At 35.5% G+C, this 27818-nt stretch overlaps 1 protein-coding gene across 1 annotated transcript; it reads right to left on the reverse strand.

Annotated features, from left to right (window-relative positions):
* Positions 1-162: 162 nt before the first annotated feature.
* Positions 163-27799, reverse strand: colq (collagen-like tail subunit (single strand of homotrimer) of asymmetric acetylcholinesterase). The gene is made up of 17 exons (XM_073847856.1): positions 27644-27799; positions 25737-25846; positions 23878-23988; positions 22295-22339; positions 21441-21467; positions 19121-19192; positions 18747-18809; positions 18630-18656; positions 18484-18528; positions 18356-18391; positions 18188-18268; positions 18003-18099; positions 13087-13214; positions 12809-12928; positions 7422-7548; positions 4898-5000; positions 163-1562 (listed from the first exon to the last, which is right to left on the reverse strand). Exons 1-17 carry the CDS (start codon positions 27732-27734, stop codon positions 1493-1495), a joined length of 1353 nt encoding a protein of 450 aa, XP_073703957.1. The 5' UTR covers positions 27735-27799; the 3' UTR covers positions 163-1492.
* Between the last annotated feature and the right edge of the window lie 19 nt (positions 27800-27818).

The following is a 27818-nucleotide window of genomic DNA, read 5'->3' on the forward strand; positions in this document are numbered from 1 at the left end:
AGACTGCAACATGATAAAACCAATGGATAAAACAGGCACCTTCAGAATGCGTAAAAGACGCACCGGCACTTTTTTTTTAACCGACTACCGACAACTTTGACCGGTTAACGTTGATACGGTCAACCACCGGTCAAACGGTCATCGGTTAACATCCCTACATAGCAGCTTTTAGACATTGTTGTTGTTGTTTTTTTAATCAGTCAAAAGACAAGGCGGCAGCTTCCCGCAATACAAAGTCAATGGAGAGCGTTGGATTGTTTTCCCCACCGGTGTAGGCATGGCCTAAATGCGCTCTGTCTCTATTGACCCTTCGCCAAAATGATTGATTGACAGAGGACCTGACTAATCATAATGCAGAATCCGCCATTTTGTCTAGTAGTAGACTTACGTTAGTGGACTTGAATTTCAAAAATGGTGTGTATTGATGTCTTTCCGTTGTGAAAACAAGACATTTTCTGATGATCGTTCAAGTTTATTTTGTGCTATAAATTGTAGTAAAGAGGAAGAGATGATCAGTCCTCATGCTGCTTTAGGCACTACAGGGATCTGTCACGACACATTAAACATCCACCAAATGTATTTATTGTTTAAGTTTGAGACTGTTTCAAACCAAAAGTATTCTGCTTTTTATTCTGTCATCTTGTCTGTCAGCACATTGTCTGTTTCCTCTTTGCTCCGCAAAGTATTTTTCACTGTGTGAGAAGATTTTCACGAAGGGTCAATTTTGCCATTTTATGAGCTCTTAAATTGCATTTTCTTCAATTTGTCCACTATTGGGCTGTATGGCTGTAAGTTAATTTTGGACCCAGTATGCAAAACTGTACTAACCCTAATATACAACAGTGTAATTTAAGATGATAAAATGATTTGTTTTCTTCCAGGGCCAAGCACCAGTTTGGTCTAAGCCTACATTAAAAATATGAGACACTTTTTTTTTCAGTTACATGCCTTGGTGATCTCTGCTGATATGTCTAGAGCAATCTCAGCCTCATGCAAAATACTATAGTAACAAGGTCACATTGCATTCCACATACAGAGCACCCTGTGTGAGGGTGGAGGTGGGGTGGACCAGGAGAAAACGGCTTTCCTCTGAAACAGTACTACAGTACTTTGAGGTATTGAGGAGTCCTTTACCCATCTCCAAGAGGCACCCAACTCACCTGTTTCCTCTTACTGCGACCAACCACGTTGGCCAAATGTCGAGCCAGGGCTGAGCAGCAGGCAGCAGAGGCTGAATGAGCATAGAATGGCATCTGAAGTCCTGTTAGAGTTCTTAAGAGCGCGAGCGCAACCGTGGCTTTGCCGAGCGTTCCTGTCCCGAGTGAGCTACATGGCCTCTCAGCATCATGTCAACAGAGGAGTTCAGCTAATGTGTTTGTGATAATTCCCTCAATGATTTCTATTCTCAGTTTATCCGCTGAATCTATTGTTTTCAGTGTCGTCGTTTATATGGATCTCGCCAGCCAAAACGAGACACTACTTTCTTGTGTCCTCATGTGAAATACTTGCAGTTTGTTGAGTCAATGAAACAGTCAGATGTGCACTTGAGATGTCCATAGGATCTGTGGACAGAAAGACAGGGATGTTAATTGGACAAATGTATCCCTTTTTCATTGGTTCACTTTGAGTTGAAAAGAGATTAAGGTTTTTGAGAAAAACATTCCAGGATTTCGCTAGATAAGACTTTAATTTCTAGGCTGGGATCCCTTTGAAGCTGCACTGAAACTGCATTTTGAAAGTTTACTATATAGAAAAAAATGAAGAAAGAAAGAGATGAACATCTTGGATTACATTGGCATGATTATATAATCAGAAAATATTTAATTCAGGAGTGAATTTATCCTTTAAGGATCCTTTAAGGTTTTTTTTTTAATCAAAGCTAAATTATTTTAAAATGTTATTTTAACCTAACAGGTAACACTTTATTTTGATGGTCCATCTGTTGACACTCTACTAGTTATCAGTATTCATTTAGTTGCTTGTCAACAGTGCATCAGTTGACATTCAACAACATTGTTTCAACAGACAATCAACATACATTCAACTAACTGCCTGTAGATTATAAGGTGCTTTTTAATTTCTTATCTATAGATTTTACAAAAAGTGCATGTTGACTGTCAGTATGTCTTTTTCAACATGTTATTAACTAATAGTCAGCTAACTTTTTGTAGATTGTGTTACCATCCTCTAAATTGTTTACCAACTTATTAAAATTAATCTGTCAGTTGATAGTCTACAGTCATGTCAACATATGATCAACAGCATATTATATCATCCTTACTTAAGAGCCTCAAATACATCAAATGAAAAATTACTTAACCACCTCATTTTTATCAAAATCACTAGTTTGTTATCTGTTGATAGTTAACTAAACATTAGTTGTGCATCTGTTGTGTGTCAACTAATATAAAGTTTACATTCAGCAGACTATTAGTAGGCATTCTCAACTAAGCATTTGTAGATATATTTTAGGACTATCCAATTAAAGTGAAAAACAGTTGATAACAGTAGAAAGTCTATAGGCTATCAACAGAACACATACAAGCATGCATTAATTGTATGCAATATATTTGCAGTTTAAAATGAAAGTCAATACCAGACAATGAAAACACAATAGAACAAACACTACAGGCAGGATATTGGAGAAAGTTGTTTTATTAACAATATATTTACACAAACCCACTGTTTGCAAGTGTATCAGATCTGAACAGTCTGATTATGTGTGGCAAGTTTGACATCAATTAACAAATATTTATATATAAAACAAACAAACAGAAGTTACTTTACTCCTGAGGTGACATGGTGCTGTTTGTTTGTTTGTTTTATATAACTTGCCCATTTAATAGCGAATATAAAAGGATATAAAACGTAACTGACCAAAATATGCAGGAAAATTCTCATTTTGATAATAAAACATAAAAATATTTTTATAGTCGCTAGTCACACTCCTACCTCGAAACCTAACGTTAACCATATCTCTCTGTACAGTAATAAAAAAAAAACCATGAAAGACGGAAACGTGCAATCGCAATAATTTATTCATAAACAAAAATGTCAACAGCTGTACCAAAAAGTAATCCAAATGACTATGCGTTTGCAGCCGCAGTCGTCTCTGACGGAATACAGTAGGTTTCTTTGAGGTGCAGAGCAGGATTTAAGTTGTTGATGGCTGAAAATATGATCCAGATTATTATCCCGATCCTCTCCGTCTAGGCGCCCGCGTATCGTTCAAACGCATCTCACCAGAAACACGGCATGTCGTAATCTGTGGCGAATGCTGGCAAGAGCCAATGAGCGTTCGGTTTTCCTGCCGTAAAACCTGTAGTTTCCTAGTGCGTCTGTATTTGAAATTGTAAAATGCATTTGAGCGCGGTTTTATGGCTGTTGCTGCTAGACTCGCTGCTTTGGATGGAAATGAAGAACGTCAGATAAAGGCTTGAATTTGGGTCTGGTCCTCGCAATCGCATGAATTCTGAAAATCTGGATTATGTCATTTGTATAAAATAAATGACATTATGATAATGTCATTTATTTTAATGGTTTAAAGTGTAGTCTTGTTGAACATTTTGTAGACCTGTTCTTGGAAACGAGCTGGTAACCGAAATCACAAAACAGAGTGTAAGTTAATGTTATAATTTCATATTAAGTAAACTATTAAATTATTTAATAATGCAGTTGAATACACAAGGCAATTTGTATGACAACTAAAAACAGCATAAATTAGTGCTGCGATTTCAATATTCATAAAGATTTGTTTTTAGGTGTCGTCAATATGTTAGTATTGTACGTTAAAATGCTAAAAATACGTATGTATTTGTACGTTTAGATGCTGTAAATACGTCAGAATTGTACGTTTTAGTGTCTGGAAAAACGTAAGTAAATGTACATTTTGTAGAACCACATTTTACGTAAAATAAATACGAATTATCATGAGATCACGTTGGTTTTATATATAAATATTTGTTAATTGATGTCAAACTTGCCACACATAATCAGACTGTTCAGATCTGATACACTTGCAAACAGTGGGTTTGTGTAAATATATCGTTAATAAAACAACTTTCTCCAATATCCTGCCTGTAGTGTTTGTTCTATTGTGTTTTCATTGTCTGGTATTGACTTTCATTTTAAACTGCAAATATATTGCATACAATTAATGCATGCTTGTATGTGTTCTGTTGATAGCCTATAGACTTTCTACTGTTATCAACTGTTTTTCACTTTAATTGGATAGTCCTAAAATATATCTACAAATGCTTAGTTGAGAATGCCTACTAATAGTCTGCTGAATGTAAACTTTATATTAGTTGACACACAACAGATGCACAACTAATGTTTAGTTAACTATCAACAGATAACAAACTAGTGATTTTGATAAAAATGAGATGGTTAAGTAATTTTTCATTTGATGTTTTTGAGGCTCTTAAGTAAGGATGATATAATATGCTGTTGATCATATGTTGACATGACTGTAGAATATCAACTGACAGATTAATTTTAATAAGTTGGTAGACAATTTATAAGATGGTAACACAATCTACAGAAAGTTAGCTGACTATTAGTTAATAACATGTTGAAAAAGACAAACTGACAGTCAATATGCACTTTTTGTAAAATATATAAATTAGAAACTAACATGCACTTTATAGTCTACAGGCAGTTAGTTGAATGTGTGTTGCTTGTCTGTTGAAACAATGTTGTTGAATGTCAACTGATGCACTGTTGACATGCAACTAAATTAATACTGATAACTAGTAGAGTGTCAACAGATGGACCATCAAAATAAAGTGTTACCTTTTGTCTGTCAAACTCTTTCGGACAACAAAACGGCTCATTCTCCTTAAGGGTGTTTTTAGCTTTGCCCTATCTTTTGTTAAATAGGCTTAAAAAGTCTTACCCAGGCAAAAAGGATCTGCATGTGTGAAAGCCAAAATCCTTTCCGTCACACTCCTCTGCCTCTTCATAGCGATATCCATCGCCACAATATGCAAATTTGCACTCTGGGAAAGAGAGAAAGAAAAAGGGTGAAATTACAGTAAAAAGCTGGTAGAAGTACGGTAGCTACTGTACATGGCTGCAACATTTTAAGCTTTACAGACTTTACATAGCAATTGCTAAAATCAGTTTTGAGATGTCATACACAAATACAAAACTCCATCATGGCAAACCTACGTGACACTAAATGAGCAATAAGTAAGGAATAATTGGCAACAAAGCATTAAATTGTTAGACATTATACTACAGGTCTGTTGAATGCTTGAATCTAATTGGCTGACGAATGTTCTAAGGTGTTTAATTAAAATTATCAGAATGATTTCTGAAGGATCATGTGACTGGAGTAATGATGCTAAAAATTCAGCTTTGAAATCACAGGAATAAATTACATTTTAAAACATATTCATATAGAAAACAGTTCTTGTAAACAGTAAAAATATTTTAAAATTGTACAGTTTTTGCTGTACTTTGGATCAAATAAATGCAGGCTTGGTGAGGATTAGAGACATCTTTTAAAAACATTAAAAATCTTACTGTTCCAAATCGACTGACTGGTAGTGTAAATTTTCAAAAATAGCGGTAAATTTGTTCCAGTAAATTACCGGTAAAGTGCTTTGTGTGAACGCAGAACAAGATCACCGGTATGAGCACGTACGAGTTCAGAATGCGCTAATGTAAGACATCTACTCAGTCAAAACATTTTGATGCAAATGAAGCATTTACTCCACGCTGTGTAGTACGTTTGAAGTCGTCTAATACGATGTCTCTGGGCCAAAACACGAATGTGAACATCTGACACAAAAATGAAAACATCAAATAAAACACAGACCACATCCATTTTAACAAACTGAACACCGGGAGGCGCAGCCGTTTAGAGGTTATTTCCGATTCATGATGTCACAGAATGTACCGGTATTCTGAAAGGAATGTATGAATGATGCTTTACCGGTAAAAAGACGAAATACTGTAGTACTGTGTGAAAACTGCAATAGAATAAAAACGACAAATGTTTTTGCCACATCATTTTGTTTAATTATGTATGTAAAGCATACTCTATTTCTCCTGCTCTTTCTCCCTTACAAACGCACACACATACTGACATACACTACATACACGTAAATATGCACACCCACAGAAACATTTTGTTAGTGTTTGTCTGATGATTTTAACAGTTAAAACTGATTAGCAACTTAAAAGCTACATGCAATTTCTCACTAATAATGACGCTGTTCTTGAAGATGATAAACTTGCAGTGCTCTCTCTTTCTCTCAGTCTGTCTGTCTAATAACTTTATTAACGTTTACCGTTGCTTAAAAAGTACGGAGACTGCAAGAATTAGAGGAGAAACCTTTGGTGTCTATCGTAGGTAACCCGGAGCTGTATTATTTAGGGTTTCTGCTAATATGACAGTTTACTTAACAGCAAAAAAAACTAAGATTGTAGAGCGCTCGCGCTATAATCCTTTGATTTGACTGACAGGACAGCTGTTTTGGTCGTTGCTTAGCAACATAAAAAAAAACGCAGCACACTGCTCTTTTATTAAAAGTCACCAAAAAAGGCAATGCTGTGCGCCTCGCGTTTTTAGAACTAAAAGACGCGTTCGGTGTGATCGGGGCCTTAGTCTGCTAGCAACAGCTCAAGCCTCCATTACTAGGTCTAAAATGACATTTTGGAATTATCAGTAGAGGCACTGAATGAAATTACTCCTCACAACAGCATCTTAAGGACAAAAACCTGACAAATGTATTTAAATACCACATCGTAACAATATTTGTGGTGTGGTAACCATAGTATAAGCTGAATAATAGACTCCAGTTCGTTGAATTGTTAGAAAATAATGTACGCCCAGGGTGTAACAGCCATAATGCACAGGTGTGCATTATTTTCTAATAATTCAATGGCATTTCATCAATTACATAATGCACACTGGTCAAGACCTGCCTTGAACTACTTTAGCCATGCATTACCCTAAAATTAACCACCTTGGGTGTGCATGTTTTCCCTAATAATTCAACAACCTGTCGACAAGTATTCCTTGCACAAAATATGGATTTGAGTGTTAAATCATTAAATGAGAAGAAAGAGGGCACAGAGCCATGCAAGAGGCCTGAAACTATGTAAGAAATACAATGCCTGGGACAAGAGCCAGCTCTACAGTTTAGCGGTCATTGTACAAAAATATTTGACCGCAGAATGCAGTGATGGACCAATCAGATTGGAGCATTCCAGAGTGCCGTGTAATGAATTATGAGTGCAAACATTTGGGTGACTCCTGAATGAAGGTGTTATTCTCGGCTTAGCATTTGCTATACATGACTGTATTATTCCTATTTTAGAATGCACTCACATTAAACCGCATTTATTTACAGCATGTTGTCGGGAATAAGCTGTCAGCTAAAGCGCCTCCATTTCAACCTGATACTTACTGACACAGCCATCTGTGACCACCTTATTTCCGTCATCACACTCCTCTCCGTTCTCAACTTGCACGATGCTGTCTCCGCAGAAACCCTCCTGGTCAGGATCACGCTCCATCGACTGGAACTGTGTTAACTGCAATCAAAGAGTCTTTTTACAGACCTTGGAGTGTGTAAGTCTATTAAGAATTAATTACTTTCGCTAATACATTTATAATAAGCCTACTGAACATAAAGTTTCATGACCTCATTTGACAAACTATATTAAATATTTGCAATTAAAAAAAATATTTGTCACATCACTGGGCTATTAAAAACAAAATTAACAAGTAATTAACAAGACAAGTTGTGGATGCAAAATAGCCAAAATTGATCAGTGTGGGAAAAAAAAAACAATGGTTTTGCCTGTATAAAAAAATATAAACAAGCAAACCTTTTATAGAACCTAAAATATGCATTTCCTAACACATTCATATAATTTTAACTATGGAAGGCCATTTCCATCACTGAATTAAAAAAAAAATGTTATTGCGACTTTTTATCTGTTTGTTATATAAAGTCAAATATTGTAATGTTGTGAGATATAAACCTTCAATTTTGAGTTAATATCACGCAATTCAGACTTTATTTCTCAGAATTGCTACTTTATTTCTAAGAATTGTGAGTTCATTTCATGATATAAACTTGCAACTGTTATAAAGTCAGAATCGTGCAATATAAACTCGCAATTCGGAGAGAAAAACAGTCACAATTGCGAGATATAAACTCGTAATTCTAAGAAAAAAAGTGTCAATTGTGAGATATAAACTCACAATTCTCAGAAAAAGTGTCAATTGTGAGATATAAACTCACAATTATGAGAAAAAGTGTCAATTGTGAGATATAAACTCGCAATTCTAAGAAAAAAAGTGTCAATTGTGAGATATAAACTCACAATTATGAGAAAAAGTGTCAATTGTGAGATATAAACTCGCAATTCTGGGAAAAAAAGTGTCAATTGTGAGATATAAACTCAATTCTGGGGAAAAAAGTGTCAATTGTGAGATATAAACTCACAATTCTAAGAAAAAAACTCAATTGTGAGATATAAACTCAATTCTAAGAAAAAAAGTGTCAATTGTGAGATATAAACTCACAATTCTAAGAAAAAAGTGTCAATTGTGAAATATAAACTCACAATTCTGGGAAAAAAGTGTCAATTGTGAGATAAACTCACAATTCTGGGGAAAAAAGTGTCAATTGTGAGATATAAACTCAATTCTAAGAAAAAAAGTGTCAATTGTGAGATATAAACTCAAAATTCTGAGAAAAAAAGTGTCAATTGTGAAATATAAACACAATTCTGGGAAAAAAGTGTCAATTGTGAGATATAAACTCACAATTCTGGGAAAAAAAGTGTCAATTGTGAGATATAAACTCACAATTCTGGGAAAAAAAGTGTCAATTGTGAGATATAAACTCACAATTCTGGGAAAAAAAAGTGTCAATTGTGAGATATAAACTCACAATTCTGGGGAAAAAGTGTCAATTGTGAGATATAAACTCGCAATTCTGAGAAAAAAAAGTGTCAATTGTGAGATATAAACTCACAATTCTGGGAAAAAAGTGTCAATTGTGAGATATAAACTCACAATTCTGGGGAAAAAAACTGTCAATTGTGAGATATAAACTCACAATTCTGGGGAAAAAAGTGTCAATTGTGAGATATAAACTCAATTCTGAGAAACAAAGTGTCAATTGTGAGATATAAACTCACAATTCTGAGAAAACTGTCAATTGTGAGATATAAACTCACAATTCTGGGAAAAAAAGTGTCAATTGTGAGATATAAACTCGCAATTCTGAGAAAAAAAAGTGTCAATTGTGAGATATAAACTCACAATTCTGGGAAAAAAAAGTGTCAATTGTGAGATATAAACTCACAATTCTGGGGGAAAAAGTGTCAATTGTGAGATATAAACTCAATTCTAAGAAAAAAGTGTCAATTGTGAGATATAAACTCGCAATTCTGAGAAAAAAAAGTGTCAATTGTGAGATATAAACTCACAATTCTGGGAAAAAAAAGTGTCAATTGTGAGATATAAACTCACAATTCTGGGGAAAAAAGTGTCAATTGTGAGATATAAACTCAATTCTAAGAAAAAAGTGTCAATTGTGAGATATAAACTCGCAATTCTGAGAAAAAAAGTGTCAATTGTGAGATATAAACTCGCAATTCTGAGAAAAAAAGTGTCAATTGTGAGATATAAACTCTCAATTCTGAGAAACAAAGTGTCAATTGTGAGATATAAACTCTCAATTCTGAGAAAACTGTCAATTGTGAGATATAAACTCAATTCTGAGAAACAAAGTGTCAATTGTGAGATATAAACTCAATTCTGAGAAACAAAGTGTCAATTGTGAGATATAAACTCAATTCTGAGAAACAAAGTGTCAATTGTGAGATATAAACTCTCAATTCTGAGAAAACTGTCAATTGTGAGATATAAACTCTCAATTCTAAGAAAAAGTGTCAATTGTGAGATATAAACTCGCAATTCTGAGAAAAAAGTGTCAATTGTGAGATATAAACTCTCAATTCTGAGAAAAAAAGTGTCAATTGTGAGATATAAACTCTCAATTCTAAGAAAAAAATGTCAATTGTGAGATATAAACTCTCAATTCTAAGAAAAAAAGTGTCAATTGTGAGATATAAACTCGCAATTCTGAGAAAAAAAGTGTCAATTGTGAGATATAAACTCTCAATTCTAAGAAAAAAAGTGTCAATTGTGAGATATAAACTCTCAATTCTAAGAAAAAAAGTGTCAATTGTGAGATATAAACTCGCAATTCTGAGAAAAAAAAATCATAATTGCAAGATATAAAAAAATCACTATTGCGAGACAGACTTACAATTCTGAGAAAAAGTCACAATTCTGAGATAATATCTTGCAATTCAGACTTTTTCTCAGAATTGCTACTTTATCAGAATTGCATGTTTATTTCATAATATAAACTTGCAACCGCGTTATAAAGTCAGAATTGCGAGATATAAAATGTGATAATTCAAAATCGCAAATCTGAGGGAAAAAGTCGCAATTGTGAGATATAAACTCGCAATTCTGAGAAAAAAAAAGTGTCAATTGTGAGATATAAACTCACAATTCTGGGAAAAAAAGTGTCAATTGTGAGATATAAACTCACAATTCTGGGGAAAAAAGTGTCAATTGTGAGATATAAACTCAATTCTATGAAAAAAAGTGTCAATTGTGAGATATAAACTCAAAATTCTGAGAAAAAAAGTGTCAATTGTGAAATATAAACTCACAATTCTGGGAAAAAAAAGTGTCAATTGTGAAATATAAACTCACAATTCTGGGAAAAAAAGTGTCAATTGTGAAATATAAACTCACAATTCTGGGAAAAAAAGTGTCAATTGTGAGATATAAACACAATTCTGGGGAAAAAAGTGTCAATTGTGAGATATAAACTCACAATTCTGGGAAAAAAAGTGTCAACTGTGAGATATAAACTCACAATTCTGGGGAAAAAAGTGTCAATTGTGAGATATAAACTCAATTCTGAGAAAAAAAGTGTCAATTGTGAGATATAAACTCAATTCTAAGAAAAAAAAAGTGTCAATTGTGAGATATAAACTCGCAATTCTGAGAAAAAAAGTGTCAATTGTGAGATATAAACTCACAATTCTGGGAAAAAAAGTGTCAATTGTGAGATATAAACTCACAATTCTGGGGAAAAAAGTGTCAATTGTGAGATATAAACTCACAATTCTGAGAAAAAAAGTGTCAATTGTGAGATATAAACTCACAATTCTGGGAAAAAAAATGTCAATTGTGAGATATAAACTCACAATTCTGGGGAAAAAAGTGTCAATTGTGAGATATAAACTCACAATTCTGGGGGAAAAAGTGTCAATTGTGAGATATAAACTCACAATTCTGGGAAAAAAAGTGTCAATTGTGAGATATAAACTCACAATTCTGGGGAAAAAAGTGTCAATTGTGAGATATAAACTCACAATTCTGAGAAAAAAAGTGTCAATTGTGAGATATAAACTCAATTCTAAGAAAAAAAGTGTCAATTGTGAGATATAAACTCAATTCTGAGAAAAAAAGTGTCAATTGTGAGATATAAACTCAATTCTAAGAAAAAAAAAGTGTCAATTGTGAGATATAAACTCGCAATTCTGAGAAAAAAAGTGTCAATTGTGAGATATAAACTCACAATTCTGGGAAAAAAAGTGTCAATTGTGAGATATAAACTCACAATTCTGGGGAAAAAAGTGTCAATTGTGAGATATAAACTCACAATTCTGAGAAAAAAAGTGTCAATTGTGAGATATAAACTCACAATTCTGGGAAAAAAAATGTCAATTGTGAGATATAAACTCACAATTCTGGGGAAAAAAGTGTCAATTGTGAGATATAAACTCACAATTCTGGGGAAAAAAGTGTCAATTGTGAGATATAAACTCACAATTCTGGGAAAAAAAGTGTCAATTGTGAGATATAAACTCACAATTCTGGGGAAAAAAGTGTCAATTGTGAGATATAAACTCACAATTCTGAGAAAAAAAGTGTCAATTGTGAGATATAAACTCTCAATTCTAAGAAAAAAGTGTCAATTGTGAGATATAAACTCAATTCTAAGAAAAAAAGTGTCAATTGTGAGATATAAACTCGCAATTCTGAGAAAAAAAAAATCATAATTGCAAGATATAAAAAAAATAACTATTGCGAGACAGACTTACAATTCTGAGAAAAAGTCACAATTCTGAGATAATATCTTGCAATTCAGACTTTTTCTCAGAATTGCTACTTTATTTATCAGAATTGCATGTTTATTTCATAATATAAACTTGCAACCGCGTTATAAAGTCAGAATTGCGAGATATAAAATGTGATAATTCAAAATTGCAAATCTGAGGGAAAAAGTCGCAATTGTGAGATATAAACTTGCAATTCTAAGAAAAAAGTCACAATTGTGAGTTAATATCTTGCAATTATGACTTATTTCTTAGAATTGTGACTTTATTTCTCAGAATTGTGAGTTTGTTTTGTGACATAAACTCACTTGTGAGTTATAACGTCAGAGCTGTGAGACAGACTCAAAATTCTCGCAATTGCGAGTTTATATCACGCAATTCTGACTTAATTTTTCATAACTGCGAGTTTATATCTCACAATTCTGACTTCATAACCGACAGTTGCGAGTTTATACCTCACAATTCTAAGGAAAAAATCTGAATCGCGAGATGTAAACTCACAATTGCAAGTGGTGGAAACAGGCTTTCATATTTTAACACTAAAAAGTTGATTAAAATTAAGATGCTGAACCAGTAATATGCCAACTTTCCATGTATAAATTGTATTTTATTATTACTTATTAAAGGGCACCTGAATTGGCATCCAGCCGTCAATGTCTTTAAAGTAAAGCGACCTCTGATCCTTACGGAAGGCCAAAGCGTTATCAGTCTGGAGGCGATTCAACTCCTGTTCGTTGTTCACCACAAAAATCTGCAGCACAAACATTAAATATTATCAACTGCTATAATGGCGAAATCAAGCTTCTAAAATTGAATATCATCCACAAAAACAATCAATCCAGTGCGGTGCACAGATATCTAGGATTATTCAGGCTTAGTTTGTAAAGCATGCTAGAATTGCTGGCTTACCGCTGGCACTCTGGGATAGCTGCCCCAGTGCTCAAAGGACGGGTTGGCAACCGTGGGGGCATTGCAGCCGCAGCGGCCCGGGCTGCCCGGTTGTCCTTTCTCTCCTTTCTGTCCTACCATGTACAGTCCTGGAGAGGAGAAGTAAACAACATCGAGCTGAAGGCATGTGATGCGAAGTAATGGAGTGATTTTAAGAGCTACTAAACCTGGCCCTCATCTATCACGAAGAGAAAGCAATTGAGTTAATATGCACAGAAACCAAAACAAGACAGCAGCTGTCCTGTGAACAAAGTGATGACATAATGTTTGTAATTCTGCGAGAAGCTTGGCCGCTCCGGCCGTCAGTTAAGGACATGATGTCATGGCTTCTGTTTCAGTCATGGATCAGGTTGCTTCTGAAGCTAAATAGACCAGTGGTGGGATTTCCTGCCGTGATTTAAGATCCATGTGCTTCGCCGTCTGCACATGGCCAATGCTGCAATATCATCATGTGATCTTGACAGTGCCGTTACCATCACAAACATTGATGGGGACATATTCTCCCCCAGTATCTGCACTGCTCTGCTGCACTTCCATTATGCAGTGCTCTGTTTGTTGTTAGGATGACAAAAAAGGTTTAAATGTTATATTTTTGGCCTGGTCTTACGGTGGCTGAGAGAGCTCAACACGCTGCAACTTAAGAAAACACATGCAAACAGAAAAAAACGACAACAAATAATAAAAAAAACATCATCAGTTTGACAACACAGGCGCTGCAAATCCTCGCAACGCAATCACAAATATGGAAACGCTGCAAACACAAAAAAAGCGCTGCAAATAGTACGGAGTACAACGGAAATGTTTCAGGGGGACCTCAAAAAGTGACGAACCCATCTGGGACCTGATTATTTGTTCAGTGGCTGTTGGTCAGAGCAGAGGTGTTGTCGGTGAACTAAAAGGTGATAAAGGTGAACTTAGTGATGGGAAAATGAAGCTTTTCGAAGCACCGAGGCTTTCCCCTCAACTGTATCGTAAAAAGGTTCATTACTCGAAGCTTTTCAACACGTTGCACACTAACAACATCTTGTGGTCAAAGGTGGAAAAAGTTGCTTTCGCGTCCCAGATCTCAAAGCGATTTTGGACAGTTTCATCAAATACATAAATTTGTGCCGTCAGAAATAAAAAAAATGTCATTTTACTTGAATTAATCTGTAAATAAACTTTTTTATAAAATTATACAAGTATAAGCATGGTTCATGTAGGCATATATGTTCAAAGTAAATTAAGAATACTGTTGACTAACAGACTAACTAGAAGTGTTTGTGAAGCAAGGATAACTACAAAATTAACATGCACAAAACTACACATGCACATATTTATTCGTATTATGATTTATTCTTAACAAAAAGTGAATGACACTTGAAACCTGCGCAAGGGGTTTGTGTTATTTGAATCAGAATATGAAGCAGTCACGTGGTTGTGTGCGAAAACGAAGCTTCGGATGTCACAGGTCACGTGGTTATGGCAAAACGAATCAAGCTCCGGTACAGTGCTTCACTGTGAGATGTTTCGTTTTTTAATACAAGCTTCGAAGCTTCGGTGTCAAACGTCACATCACTAGATGAACTATCACCTTTTAGTTCACCGACAACACCTCTGCTCTGACCAACAGCCACTGAACAAATAATCAGGTCCCAGATGGGTTCGTCCATAGATATATATAGATGCCTCATTAGCGACAGTTTCTATGGGCCGTTATACGTAAGCCGTCCGCCATTTCGCAGCGGTCAACTTGACGTCATTCACCCATAGATCTATGTAATTGACCATAGTAATAACTGAATATTCGAAATGCCACAGTCCTGCACAGCCGTTCCAACATGGCGGACGCATCTACGTGCTTGGAGCGGTCCAATGCGGTATCTACAGCTGTGTCTCATTTGGAAGGCTGCGCCCTCCGGAGGTCGAATCCTCCGGAGGTTGCATCCTCTGTAGGACGTGTATACGAAGTGTCCTTAACTTAGAACAAAAACGAGACGGCCTTCGTAGAACGGGAGGAAAGAAAAAAAGGACAGTTGGAAAATGAAACAGGATTTATCACGATGCAAACAAATTTAGAGCATCGTTGCACTCTCACACTACTTAAATGAAGGGAAATTATTTTTAAATTTGTAAAGTAATTTGAAAAAAAAAAAATGCTTTTACTTGTTTTATTTTATTCAATGTTTCAAAAGCTGCAGCATATCTGTTAGAGAAAAAAATAGGAGGATATTAAGAAAAACCTTATCCGTTTTTACCGATTTAAATGATAAACACTACATCTTAGCTTGTGTGTACATCTGCCGGTGCCGGCATTTTTCAAATTAACGACAGTTGTTTACGGCGACGCAAAGAATTGTGGGTTATCTGTAGTAGCAAAGGATACATCTCATGCATCCTTCGAATTTCTGTGAAAGAAGGTCGCATTCGAAGTGTCCTACTTGCTTTTCTGAAATGAGACAGCCTCGATGACGTATGCAGCCTTCGAATGCGACCTCCGGAGGGTGCATCCTTCTAAATGAGACACAGCTCATTTATTCCGGCGTAATAGTCAAGGAAGTTTGCTGCCGTAATATGGCCGAAGCAGGCGGAGTATTATCAGAAATGAGTTCCCAGCTAGTTTAGCATTTGCACATGTGTTGCGTGGTATTACTGCTCCTGCTTCAGCCTTATTACGGCAGCAAACTTCCTTGACTATTACGCCGGAATGGGAGTGTAGTTCCTAATCTTATCAGCCTAGAAAATTGAAGCTTTGCATTTCCACCGGTCTTAGTACACGATATAACTACAGAAGAGTCAAGTTTTAAATAGGACAAATATCGAAACTCGTTGGTCATTTTTGAACCCGATGCTATTGGTCTAATAGGATTCAATGATCTATGCTAAGCTATGCTAAAAGTGATATCGCCAGAACAGGAGAACGGCTGAATGGATTTCAAAACGGTAAAACACAACTTATTAACTCGGGGGGAGTTGGAGAATGAGCCTATTTCCAAAAAAAGTGGAGTGTTCCTTTAAGTTTTTATAATAGCAATTTGCATATACTCCAGAATGTTATGAAGAGTGATCAGATGAATTGCATAGTCCTTCTTTGCCATGAAAATTAACTTAATCCCGAAAAAAACTTTCCACTGCATTGTTAAGAAGGCTTCAGGGCGTCCAAGAAAGTCCAGCAAGCACCAGGATCATCTCCTAAAGAGGATTCAGCAGCGGGATCGGACCAAGACTTTTGGAAGATGGTCTGGTGTCAAGAAGGGCAGCAAAGAAGCCACTTCTCTCCAAAAAAAACATCAGGGACAGATTGATCTTCTGCAAAAAGTATGGCGAATGGACTGCTGAGGACTGGGGCAAAGTCATATTCTCCGATGAAGCCTCTTTCGATTGTTTGGGGCATCTGGAAAAAGGCTTGTCCAGAGAAGAAAAGGTGAGCGCTACCATCAGTCCTGTGTCATGCCAACAGTAAAGCATCCTGAGACCATTCATGTGTGGGGTTGCTTCTCATCCAAGGGAGTGGGCTCACTCACAATTTTGCCCAAAAACACAGCCATGAATAAAGAATGGTACCAAAACACCCTCCAACAGCAACTTCTTCCAACAATCCAACAACAGTTTGGTGAAGAACAATGCATTTTCCAGCACGATGGAGCACCGTGCCATAAGGCAAAAGTGATAACTAAGTGGCTCGGGGACCAAAACGTTGACATTTTGGGTCCATGGCCTGGAAACTCCCCAGATCTTAATCCCATTGAGAACTTGTGGTCAATCCTCAAGAGGCGGGTGGACAAACAAAAACCCACTAATTCTGACAAACTCCAAGAAGTGATTATGAAAGAATGGGTTGCTATCAGTCAGGATTTGGCCCAGAAGTTGATTGAGAGCATGCCCAGTCGAATTGCAGAGGTCCTGAAAAAGAAGGGCAAACACTGCAAATACTGACTCTTTGCATAAATGTCTTGTAATTGTCGATAAAAGCCTTTGAAACGTATGAAGTGCTTGTAATTATATTTCAGTACATCACAGAAACAACTGAAACAAAGATCTAAAAGCAGTTGAGCAACAAACTTTGTGAAAACTAGTATTTGTGTCATTCTCAAAACTTTTGGCCACGACTGTACGTGACCCTGGAGCGCAAAACCAGTCATAAGTAGCATGTGTATATTTGTAGCAATAGCTAAAAAAACATTTTTATAGGTCAAAATTATTGACTTTTCTTCTATGCCAAAAATTATTAGGATATTAAGTAAAGATCATGTTCCGTGAAGATATTTTATAAATTTCTTACTGTAAATATTTAAAAACTTAATTTTTGATTAGTAATATGCTTTGCTAAGAACTTCAGTTGGACAACTTTAAAGGCGATTTTCTCACTATTTTGATTTTTTGGGTCACATATTAGTCATACAAATCAATGTGAATTTGTTTAAAATGTATTATTTGCAAATAGTGCAAGACATGGTCATGGTTATCTTGAAATCTTAAAACATCTCAAAAATTTATATAAAATTACATATACGTTCAAATAACAATATGCAATATTAATCATAAATAAATACATATTTCTAAATATATGAATCATTTTATTCAATTATTTGATTTGACATACATGTAGTTGCTATACATGTTGTATATTTGAAATAAATGCAGTTGTTTTTAAATTTTAACTTTCTTAAAGGTATCAAGGTTTCCACAAAAACTTCAAAAACAATTTTTTTTTTCTAAATTGAGTATTAATATTCTTAGAAATAAAAAATAAAATGTAATAATGTAATAATTTATATTTTAATGTACTCAATTTTTTATGTTCTACATTTTCCATGTAATTTATCCAAAGAAACTATACTTTCTTAGAGACCACAAGAGATTTGAGAACCAATATCATTTGTGTGCAAATTTAATACCTGTGGCGGGCAAACCAGGAGGGCCAGGATGACCAAGGGCCCCCTGAGGGCCTACAGGACCCATGGGTCCAATTGCACCAATGTCACCTTTTGTACCCTGCATCAGAAATCAATAATAACGGTCATTTGCTTCCGATGCTTTTGCACTGTTGTCATGTTGCTATTATTGTGTGGGGTTGGATCACCTGCTTTCCTCTTTTTCCTGGACGGCCAGTGGGTCCCCTGTTCCCTGAGCTTCCAGGTTCTCCCTTTGGGCCCATTTCACCCTGAGAAATTATTTTAAAATCACATATAAGATTACTTTAGTTTCATTATGTTACATTTACAATAATATGCAATAATATTTTCAAGACCTTCTGGCCAAGCATTCCAGGAAGACCCATTGATCCCTGAAACAGTACAAAAAGGCACAAAAAAATTAATGATGGATTAGACCAGCTACAATTTGCAATATAAAACTAATTGTACCATGGTAGCTTACCTTGTCACCTTTTAAGCCAATTTCACCTCTGAAACCTTGTGAGCCCTAACAGGACAACATCAAATTAGCAGAAGAATAACTTAACTATGAACTAGGGTAAAAAAAATAAAAGAATGAACTAAATGATTAATAAAAGAAAAACTCACTTTTTCTCCCTTATGTCCAGGTAAACCCTGCAATAAATAAATGAGCACACATTGTTTCATATGACAAGGCTTTAAGACTGTAGCAGCCTTAATTCAGGAAATGAAAACTGTCTAGACCTTGGGTCCAATTGGTCCTCTTGCTCCTGGCATGCCCATCAGCCCAGGGTCGCCTTTCTCCCCCTGTTAAACACACAGGGATCACCTTACTGGACACTGCCATGCTCTCACAAATTGTGTTCAACTTTTAAAATGTAATGCATGCCGCATAAGCTTAATGAATATAGACAAACACTGCATGTATGTAAGTGAAAATTATTTTAGTCAGCTAAAATAACATCAAAGATACATCCTGAGATACAGAATACTCGCTAGTTAGCAGGTTTTTCATCCTGGCAAATATGAATCTACTTTAGGTCAGAATGAAGAGAGAATGAGGTTCAGTTCTATGTTTCAGGAATTGTGTTCATGTGAGTATGAAATTAATTACTCACTTTAGGCCCAGTTGGTCCTTGCCATCCGCTTGGTCCCTGACGCCCTGGAAGACCGGGAGGGCCAGTGCGTCCCTGTACCGCAATTTACAAACAGAAAGAAATAAACAATCTTTAAAGGTTACCTGATATGCAATAATATGCAAATAATTTTACGTGGTGTTTGGACATAAATGTATGTTGGCATAGTGTGAACACAACCACCCTACAATGTTAAAAATTCAGCCACTCCTTATTTTTTAATTCCCATTAAACCAAATCAGTCTCATTAGGCATGCTGTTTTGATTTCCTAAGCAGTGTGACATCACATTGTTTAGGCCCCGCCCACGGCCTCAGCGAATTCTGATTGGTTATAAGCCGTCCTCCATTTTTTCTGCTCTTAAGCAGCTCTCTATAACATTGCGCTGTTTTGTCTCAATAAAAGAATCACAATGAATTAATAGCAAACAAGATAAAGCAAGCAACAGACAATCCATACAAGAGTATACGCTAAAGACAGACCCAAATTAACACTTCAGGAATATTAAAAGTCAGCTAGAAAATGTCTTAAAATAGTGATGGGTGGATCTTAAGATTCTAGAAGGAGTATAGACCAATTTTGGTGTTTGCAAACAGTGATGACATTTTTTTGAAAAAAATTTTAAGTAAGTTTATATTTAAACATTTTGGCTTTATTCTAGCAATTCTGAGATTATACTGTATCTCAATTCTAATAAGAATCTTTTCCCTCAGATTTCTGGCCTTTTTTCTTCAAAATTGAAAAAAAAAAAAACTATTGTTGAGTTAAATTGAGTTATAAAGTCCGAACTAGGAGATAAACTTGCATTTGCGGTAAATGTTATGTAAAATGTTACAGAGTTAAATAGTATTTCATGTTGAAACTAGAGCTAATACAATATTTCCCCTATGAACTGCATATGCGAATTTTATGTAGACCTATTGTTTAAATCAAATTTATGCTTTATCAAATGGATTCAGATTTATGTTAGAAATAGTTGTAATGTGGTAATATTTAAGACATAATTTATTTTCAAAGATAATTTCTTTTAAATTTAGATTGTAAAAAAACAGCTTGAAAGCCATTGTTTAATTTAATTATAAGCAATCTAACAGTGGCTGAAGAGAGTGTTTATTGTTACACTGTAAAATAAGATTTGGGATATAGCTGAAAAGACACACCACGTTTATTAAAAACAGAGAGGGGGACTATACAGTATACAGGGAAAACAATACATGTCCAAGAACTGAGCCCTGCTGAACACCACAACCAAAAGATGAGTAATGCCTCAGATGAACAGTAAACCACCTATTTGACAAAAAACAAAACAAGTGAAACCACTTTAATACAGTACTACAAAGTCGCACACAAGCCTCTAGGGAAGACAGGAGTAAGTCATGGTTGACAAATGTAGTCAAATACAGCACTTAGATCTAAAAGGACTAGTTAATTTAATAAATGTTAATGTTTACGATAACAACATTGATTCACCAGTTCAGAAATGTAACTGATACAGGCATTTGGCCAAATGTAAAGAACACAAATGTTCTGCTGAAATCAAATATTTACGATTCCACTGAGTATCATTAAGGTGTCATAACCGCCATTCCTTTTCCAACGCATCTAATCTGTGTAACACCTAACGATGATTGGCTGCTCAACTGCAGGGCAGTAAGGACAAGGTGAGGACAACATGTCTTCTGAGTGCTCTGAGAGACAAAACAGCCATCAGAACGATGGAGAGAGAGAACAATCTGAAACCAAGCCCCATCAGTCTCCTGGCTTTAATTAAATTACGTGCTAAGGGCAGGAGGCGGGCATTGTGGGAGAGCGAATGATTTATCGGGCTGCCCCAAGCACTAAGCTAAATTACTATGCAATGCTGCAAAGCTTCCTACTCCTGCAGCATTTCACTCTCAGTGCCTGTTTGGAGTAAAACAATGCACCAGCACACCCAAAATCCTGTGCAGCGGTTGAGTGGCTTCTCGGTTTACCCACAGGCCCGCTGTAGGTATTACTGACTTTGGTCCCAAATGCCTTCCAGGAAAACCACACCAGCCCACAATGTGATTGTGGGACAGGAGCCATGGGGATGTTCCATTGCGGATTGAACCTAATGATGGTGGCCACAAGCGTCCCCTGATGCTTGTAAACTACAAAAGATCATGTGGAATCATGTGACCTGTGGAAGTGTGGCAAAGTTGCACTTGCTTTGAATATCCTTCAGCTCACGTTATGCTGCAACTGTAAAAGTGTGTGCATTTCTCAATCCTTGTTGCCTTTTTTCAAAGCTAATCCACTTAGTGAAGGACAGTGAGTCTCACCTTTTGTCCAGGTCTTCCAATTTCACCCTGCAACACAGAGGAGGAGAGGAGGGAATGAGAACAGAGTCAGTCCATCAGTGTATTAAGGTAAACAAAGTCTTGCGTCTTTTGCAAAAACAGTTTCTTCTTTTGGTGTTTTCTGAACAGAAAAGACATTTACATGTAGTCCATAAGAGAAAATAATAGTTGAATTTATAAAAAAGACCCCGTTCAAAAGTTTACATGCGCTTTATTCTTAATACTTTGTTGTTATCTGAATGATCCACAGCTGTGTTTTTTTTTTGTTTAGTAATAGTTGTTCATGAGTCCCTTGTTTGTTTTAAACAGTCAAACTGCCCTCTGTTCTTCAGAAAATCCTTCAGGTCCCACAAATTCTTTGGTTTTTCAGCATTTTTGTGTATTTGAACCCTTTCCAACAATGACTGTATGATTTTGAGATCCATCTTTTCACACTGAAAACATCTGAGGGATTCATGTGCAGCTACTACAGAAGGTTCAAACACTCACTGATGCTTCAGTTGGAAAAACAATGCATTAAGAGCCTGGGGGTGTAAACTTTTGAACAGAATGAAGAGTTTTCTTATTTTGCCTAAATGTCATAATTTTCTTATTTAGTACTGCCCTTCAGAAGCTACAGAAGATACTTATGTTTCCCAGAAGACAAAATAAGTTAAATTTACGCTGATCTTCATCTTCAAGTTTTCACCCACCGACTCTTAATACATTGTGTCTCCTAACTAAAAAATAATACACATTTTGTATGATCCCTCTTATTTTGGTAAAATAATTACCATTTTGCAGATCCTGCAAGGTGTATGTAAACTTTTGACCTCAACTGTAAGTTTGTGTCATACCTTATCTCCTTTTGGTCCCTTTGGTCCTGGCAGTCCAGCAGGACCCTGATCATAAAACAAAAATAACTGTTTAATGCTTATTCAAAACGTCTTGCTAAAGCCACAGGATCAATAAATATTTTTTTTGACCAACAGTGTTGACTTCAACGTATTATTGTTTTAAGGCAATGCCAAAATGACTGTTTCCAAGCAGGTATCCCAAACACTCCACTTCACTTCTATTGGTTGACATAAAACGATAGCTCACCCCAAATTCAAACAAAAATAATAAATGATAGTTTTTAAGGAAATCAGCCTGTTGAATGGATTCCTTATAGTTGCACATTATGTGTTACAAGAGGATGCATTTATAATGTTTTTGACTGACAATCTTAATAATATTTGCTACGTAACTGATTGAACCTATGATAGAGATCAAACTGTATTGAGACTGGACTGAGCTTGCAGGGCATGGGTGAACTCCCTCTTGGGGTTTTGAGTGTCTGTGTGTGTGTGTGTCTCTTGGGGTTGTTTCTAAGAACGGTACGATGGAGCAGAGGCTGGCAATGGAAAAAGGTCTATTTCCATCTGCTCTAAATGTGGCGCGTTAATGGCCTGCTGTGTCGTGGGGGGCCAAACTGGTCACATCCGTGTCACTACAGAAAGATGTCTGGGGAACTCACACGGGTCTCACATGCTGAGAGGGTTATGAAGGCTAATTACAGAGCTGGAACTGACCATTGTGACAACCCAATACTCTGCTTCCTTCAAGCACCAACTAGGCAATCCTCAACAAATTTGCATGTGACTTTTAATTATAAATGTGTAGACAGCTTTTAAAGGTACCAAACCATAAACACCATAATACATTCAGTTATTTAAGAAACATGCTAAGTTCACATACTTGTTTCTCCGAAAAACAACGCTAGAGCCAGTTATTCTACTTTGAATATGTGCATTCTGTGTCAGAATGTCTGTTTTTGTTTTGGTCTTTGTGATTAACGAATAATGTTTCAACAGTCTGGGTTGCCAATTGGTAGAAAACACAGCGTATTGAAGCCATTGAAGGCAGCAAACGAACTGGCTCAGAGATTGCAGATTCTATGTGAATTAAAAAGCCTCTGCATCAATCTAAAAAGCTCTATGACCAGAGGCATATTAAAACGTGGATAAACTTGCATAAACTTGCAGTGTCTTTTACTTGACAACTACGCCACATGGCATTTTGGAGAATTAAACGTAAACTCTTCTGGTATAATAGTATAAAAATGGTTTAAAACTTTCAAAACCATATGAAAGCAACATGAAGTTGAAGAGTATGTTCTGAACATCTAAAAAAAATCTAAATCTAAAGATTTTTCCTTTTTCTTGTTGGCTTTTTGTTCTATTTAGTTTGTCAAATGTTCTTGTACACAGTCTTTGCCATTTGAACAGTGTAGAAAATCAACCTAGCCTCCAAACAGAACAACTTCAGATCACAACGGTTATGACATTTTACTTAATGGTAATGGAAATAGTTTAATTTTAAGTGCCAAAATGTATGTAAATATGTCTTAAAGTCATATGTGTAGCTTCTTCCTCAGCATCACATTTGAAACACATACCTGAGGGCCAGGAGGTCCTTCTGGTCCTGGAAGTCCCGGAGAACATGTGGAGGGTGTGGGACTGGGCTTCTCTTCTGAGTTCCATTTATTTGGTGGAACATCAGTCACAGTCTATAAAATAAGTCATAGAAAATTACATCTAGAAACAATGATTGAAATCTGAAAATGTTAAAATTCCCCTATTGTGTAATTTTTTAAAGTAGACTGTGGTAAACCAATCACAACAGACTGTGCCATCTGACCAATCAGAGCAGAGTTAGGCTTACTCAAAAGAGGGGTTTAAAGACACTGAATTTTCAAAATACTTTGAACGAGTTGTTTGAGAATTGCTGGAAAATGAGGTGATATTAAATGCATACTTTGAGAAAACAAAAGCATTGTTTGACCTTGCATGCATTCAAATCTATTGTAGGAGACTCCCAAAACAATATTAGAAATCTTAAAGAACTTCACTTCCAGAATTTTTTTTTTTTTTACAGAATGCACTCACCCCCTTGTCATCCAAGATGTTCATGTCTTTCTTTCTTCAGTCATAAAGAAATAGTTTTTTGAGGAGAACATTTCAGGATTTTTCTCCATATAGTGGACTTCTATGAGTTTGAACTTTCAAAATGCAGTTTAAATGAGGCTTCAAACCATCACAAATGTGGTTGTAAATGATCCCAGCTGAGGAAGAAGTGTCTTATCTAGCAAAACAATCTGTTATTTATTTATTTTTTTATTACAATTTATATTCTTTTAAACCTCAAACGCTCGTCTTGTCTTGCTCTGCCTGAACTCTCTTTTTTCCGGTTCAAGACAGTTAGGGTATGTCGAAAAACTCCCATCACATTTTCTCCCTCAACTTCAAAATCGTCCTACATGAGTTTTACCTTTTTTGTTAAGGGTGTTTGATCTTCTTTGCACGTTAACCTTGCAAACAATGGGTCGGTACTTCTGCAGCGATGTAGGTGATTATGAAACGATTTTTCAAGTTAAGGGAGAAAATAAGATGGGAGTTTTCGACATACCATAACTGTCTTGAACTGGAAAAAACAGAGTTCAGGCAAGACAAGACAAGACAAGTGTTGAGGTTAAATGGTATAGAAATTGTAATTTAAAAAAATAAATAAATAGATAAGACCCTTCTTTTTCGGCTAGGATCATTTACAACTGCATTTGTGATTGTTGGAAGCCACATTTAAACTGCATTTTGGAAGTTCAAACTCAGCTTTTTTCAGTGATTCTCAAACACTTCAGTGTCCGTTGTCCTTAAACCCCTCCTTTCAGTAAGACTAACTCAGTCCGTTGTGATTGGTCTACCACGTCCAGCGTGTCATAAAACAATACGCTCATTGTCATAGTTACATATTTTGAACGCTCTATCAAAAATATAAACATCTATTAATAATCATACTGTTAGGTTGTAATTCAATGTAAAATTACGTGTTTGAGGGTGGCCAATATATAACATAGGCGAGAATTCTACAAATGTGTTACACTGTGGCGTGTAGCCGCCACGGAAGTGGGATTCTAATCACTAATTCAGGCTCTTCAGAGTCAATTCTTACTTTTGGGAGACAATAACTTTTTTGTGCACTTTTGGATTTACAACTTTTCAGATCGATTACAACATACACACTACATGAAAGACAATATTGTAAATGGCATAATAGGGCCATTTTAAATAAAAGAACAGTCCACAAATAGTTACAGTCTTCGCAGTTTCAGTGGTAAACATGAACATCTTTTGACTTTTGTTTATAACTATAGACTATTGTGGTCATAGAGACAAACCTAACTGACACGCTGAACCCTGAATACTGGAATCTACACATGAAATCCAGGTGTTTGATCAGGGGTCACGCATCAGGACTCACCAGAGCGCCCTGCCGCCACAGTGAAGGGGGTGGAGGGAAAAGAGGAGGCGGAGGTGGACTCAGTAAACAGCAGGGGTAGAATTTCTTTCTGGTTTCCAGCAACTGGAGATCTAGATGAGGGGAAATAAGGTTCATGAGGAACTTGTCAACAGACACGTGGTCCAGTGTTTCACTTCACTGTTTTGGAAAAGAGGGACGGAAACACATGACTGTATTTGATACTATGACATTTCTCAGGTGGATAAAGAGTGTAATGAAAGGTCCTCCTAGTGAAACTAAAGATTTATCTGCAAATATACAATGCTACAGCATTTCTTAAAAATATATTTTCAAAGTACTTTTCTGAGGCATTTGTAATGGCTTCATCGAGTGATGTAAAAGGGGTTTTTACTGAAGCTATGCATCCAGTCAAAAGTTTTTGTACAGTAAGATTTTTAATGTTTTTTTTTAAAGAAGTCTCTTCTGCTCACCAAGCCTGCATTTATTTGATCCAACGTACAGCAAAAATAGTAAAATTTTGAAATATTTTTACTATTTAAAATAGCTGTTTTGTATTTTAATTTAATTTAAACTGTGATTTATTCCTGTGATGAAAGATACATTTTCAGCATCATTACTCCAGTCTTCAATGTTACATGATCCTTCAGAAATCATTCTAATATTCTGATTTGCTGTTCAAGAAACATTTTTTATTATTGTTATTATCAATATTTAAAACAGTTCAGTTACCATTCAAAAACTTGGAGTCAATATATATATATATATATGTGTGTGTGTAAAATTAAAATTAATACTTTTTAGTATTAGTATATTAGTATTTTTAGTTTTTAGCAAGGATGCTTTAAATTGATCAAAATGATACAAAAGATTTCTATTTCAGATAAATGCTGTTCTTCTGAAATTTCTACTCATCAAGGAAACCTGAAAATTTTTACTTAGCTGTTTTCAACAACATAATAATAATAAATGTTTTTTTGAGTAGCAAATACGAATATTAGAATGATTTCTGAAGGATCGTGTGACTGGAGTAATGACGCTAAAAAATCAGCTTTGAAATAACAGGAATAAATTACATTTTAAAAGATATTAAAATAGAAAAGTTATTTTAAAATAGTAAAAATATTTCTGTACTTTAAATCAAATGAATGACATACATTAAAAATCTTTCAGTTCAAAAACTTTTGGTAGTCAAAAGTATATATAAGTGTACAGTACATGTATTTTTAATAGTTTTATCATTTGATACCTAACATATTTTAAATAGTTTTGCTGTTAAAGTGTTTATTTAAAATCTTTATTTATACGTAAATTAAATGTAAATGTAAAAATGAATAATTCCTATGTAATAAATAATTACATTGACAGTTATTGTCGCAATAAAATGACTACATATTAATTTTTAATAAATAAATAAATAACAGTAAAATAAAACAGAAAGCACAAAAATTGTTAACTTTGCAAAAACAAGCACTTGCCTAATTAAACTTTTCACTGCAGTGTTGGCTGACAAAACTGAAATTGAACTTCAGCCATTTTGCCATTAGAGATAATACCAGAGATAATTCACTGATGCCTATGGGGAAATCTATTGCAAACTTAGGGGAAAATATTTACTTGATTTTTATTACAGGCCTGCAAGCTCCAAAATTTGTCAGTATAGTGTTGAAATCCCCATAACATTCAAGCAAATCTATAATGGCACACATTTTCCTCACAGAATGTATTACATGTTTGCACACAATATAAAGATTTTTTTAAAGAGCAGTGCAACAAAATTCATGTCATCAAACTGTCAAATATATCAAGCATTTCTATAATATGACAATTATTTTGATTTACATATCATGTGCAAACATACTTCTATCTGTCAGCAAAAAAAAAAACAGGCAAAAGAGAGGATGTCTTACCTGTTGGAAGAGGGAATATATTATCCACGTAAGAGAATGACGCCACATAGCAGAGGAGTTGAAAATATAGTCCAAGTGTGAACAGAATCATGCTGCCGGCTGCGGTCTACCTCCAATAGCACCGAGGAGTGATCTGAGGCAGTCCCGCACTACTCCTGTCTCTCCCCGCCTCTCT

Source organism: Garra rufa, chromosome 9, assembly GCF_049309525.1.
Source record: "Garra rufa chromosome 9, GarRuf1.0, whole genome shotgun sequence".
Classification (NCBI taxonomy): domain Eukaryota; kingdom Metazoa; phylum Chordata; class Actinopteri; order Cypriniformes; family Cyprinidae; genus Garra; species Garra rufa.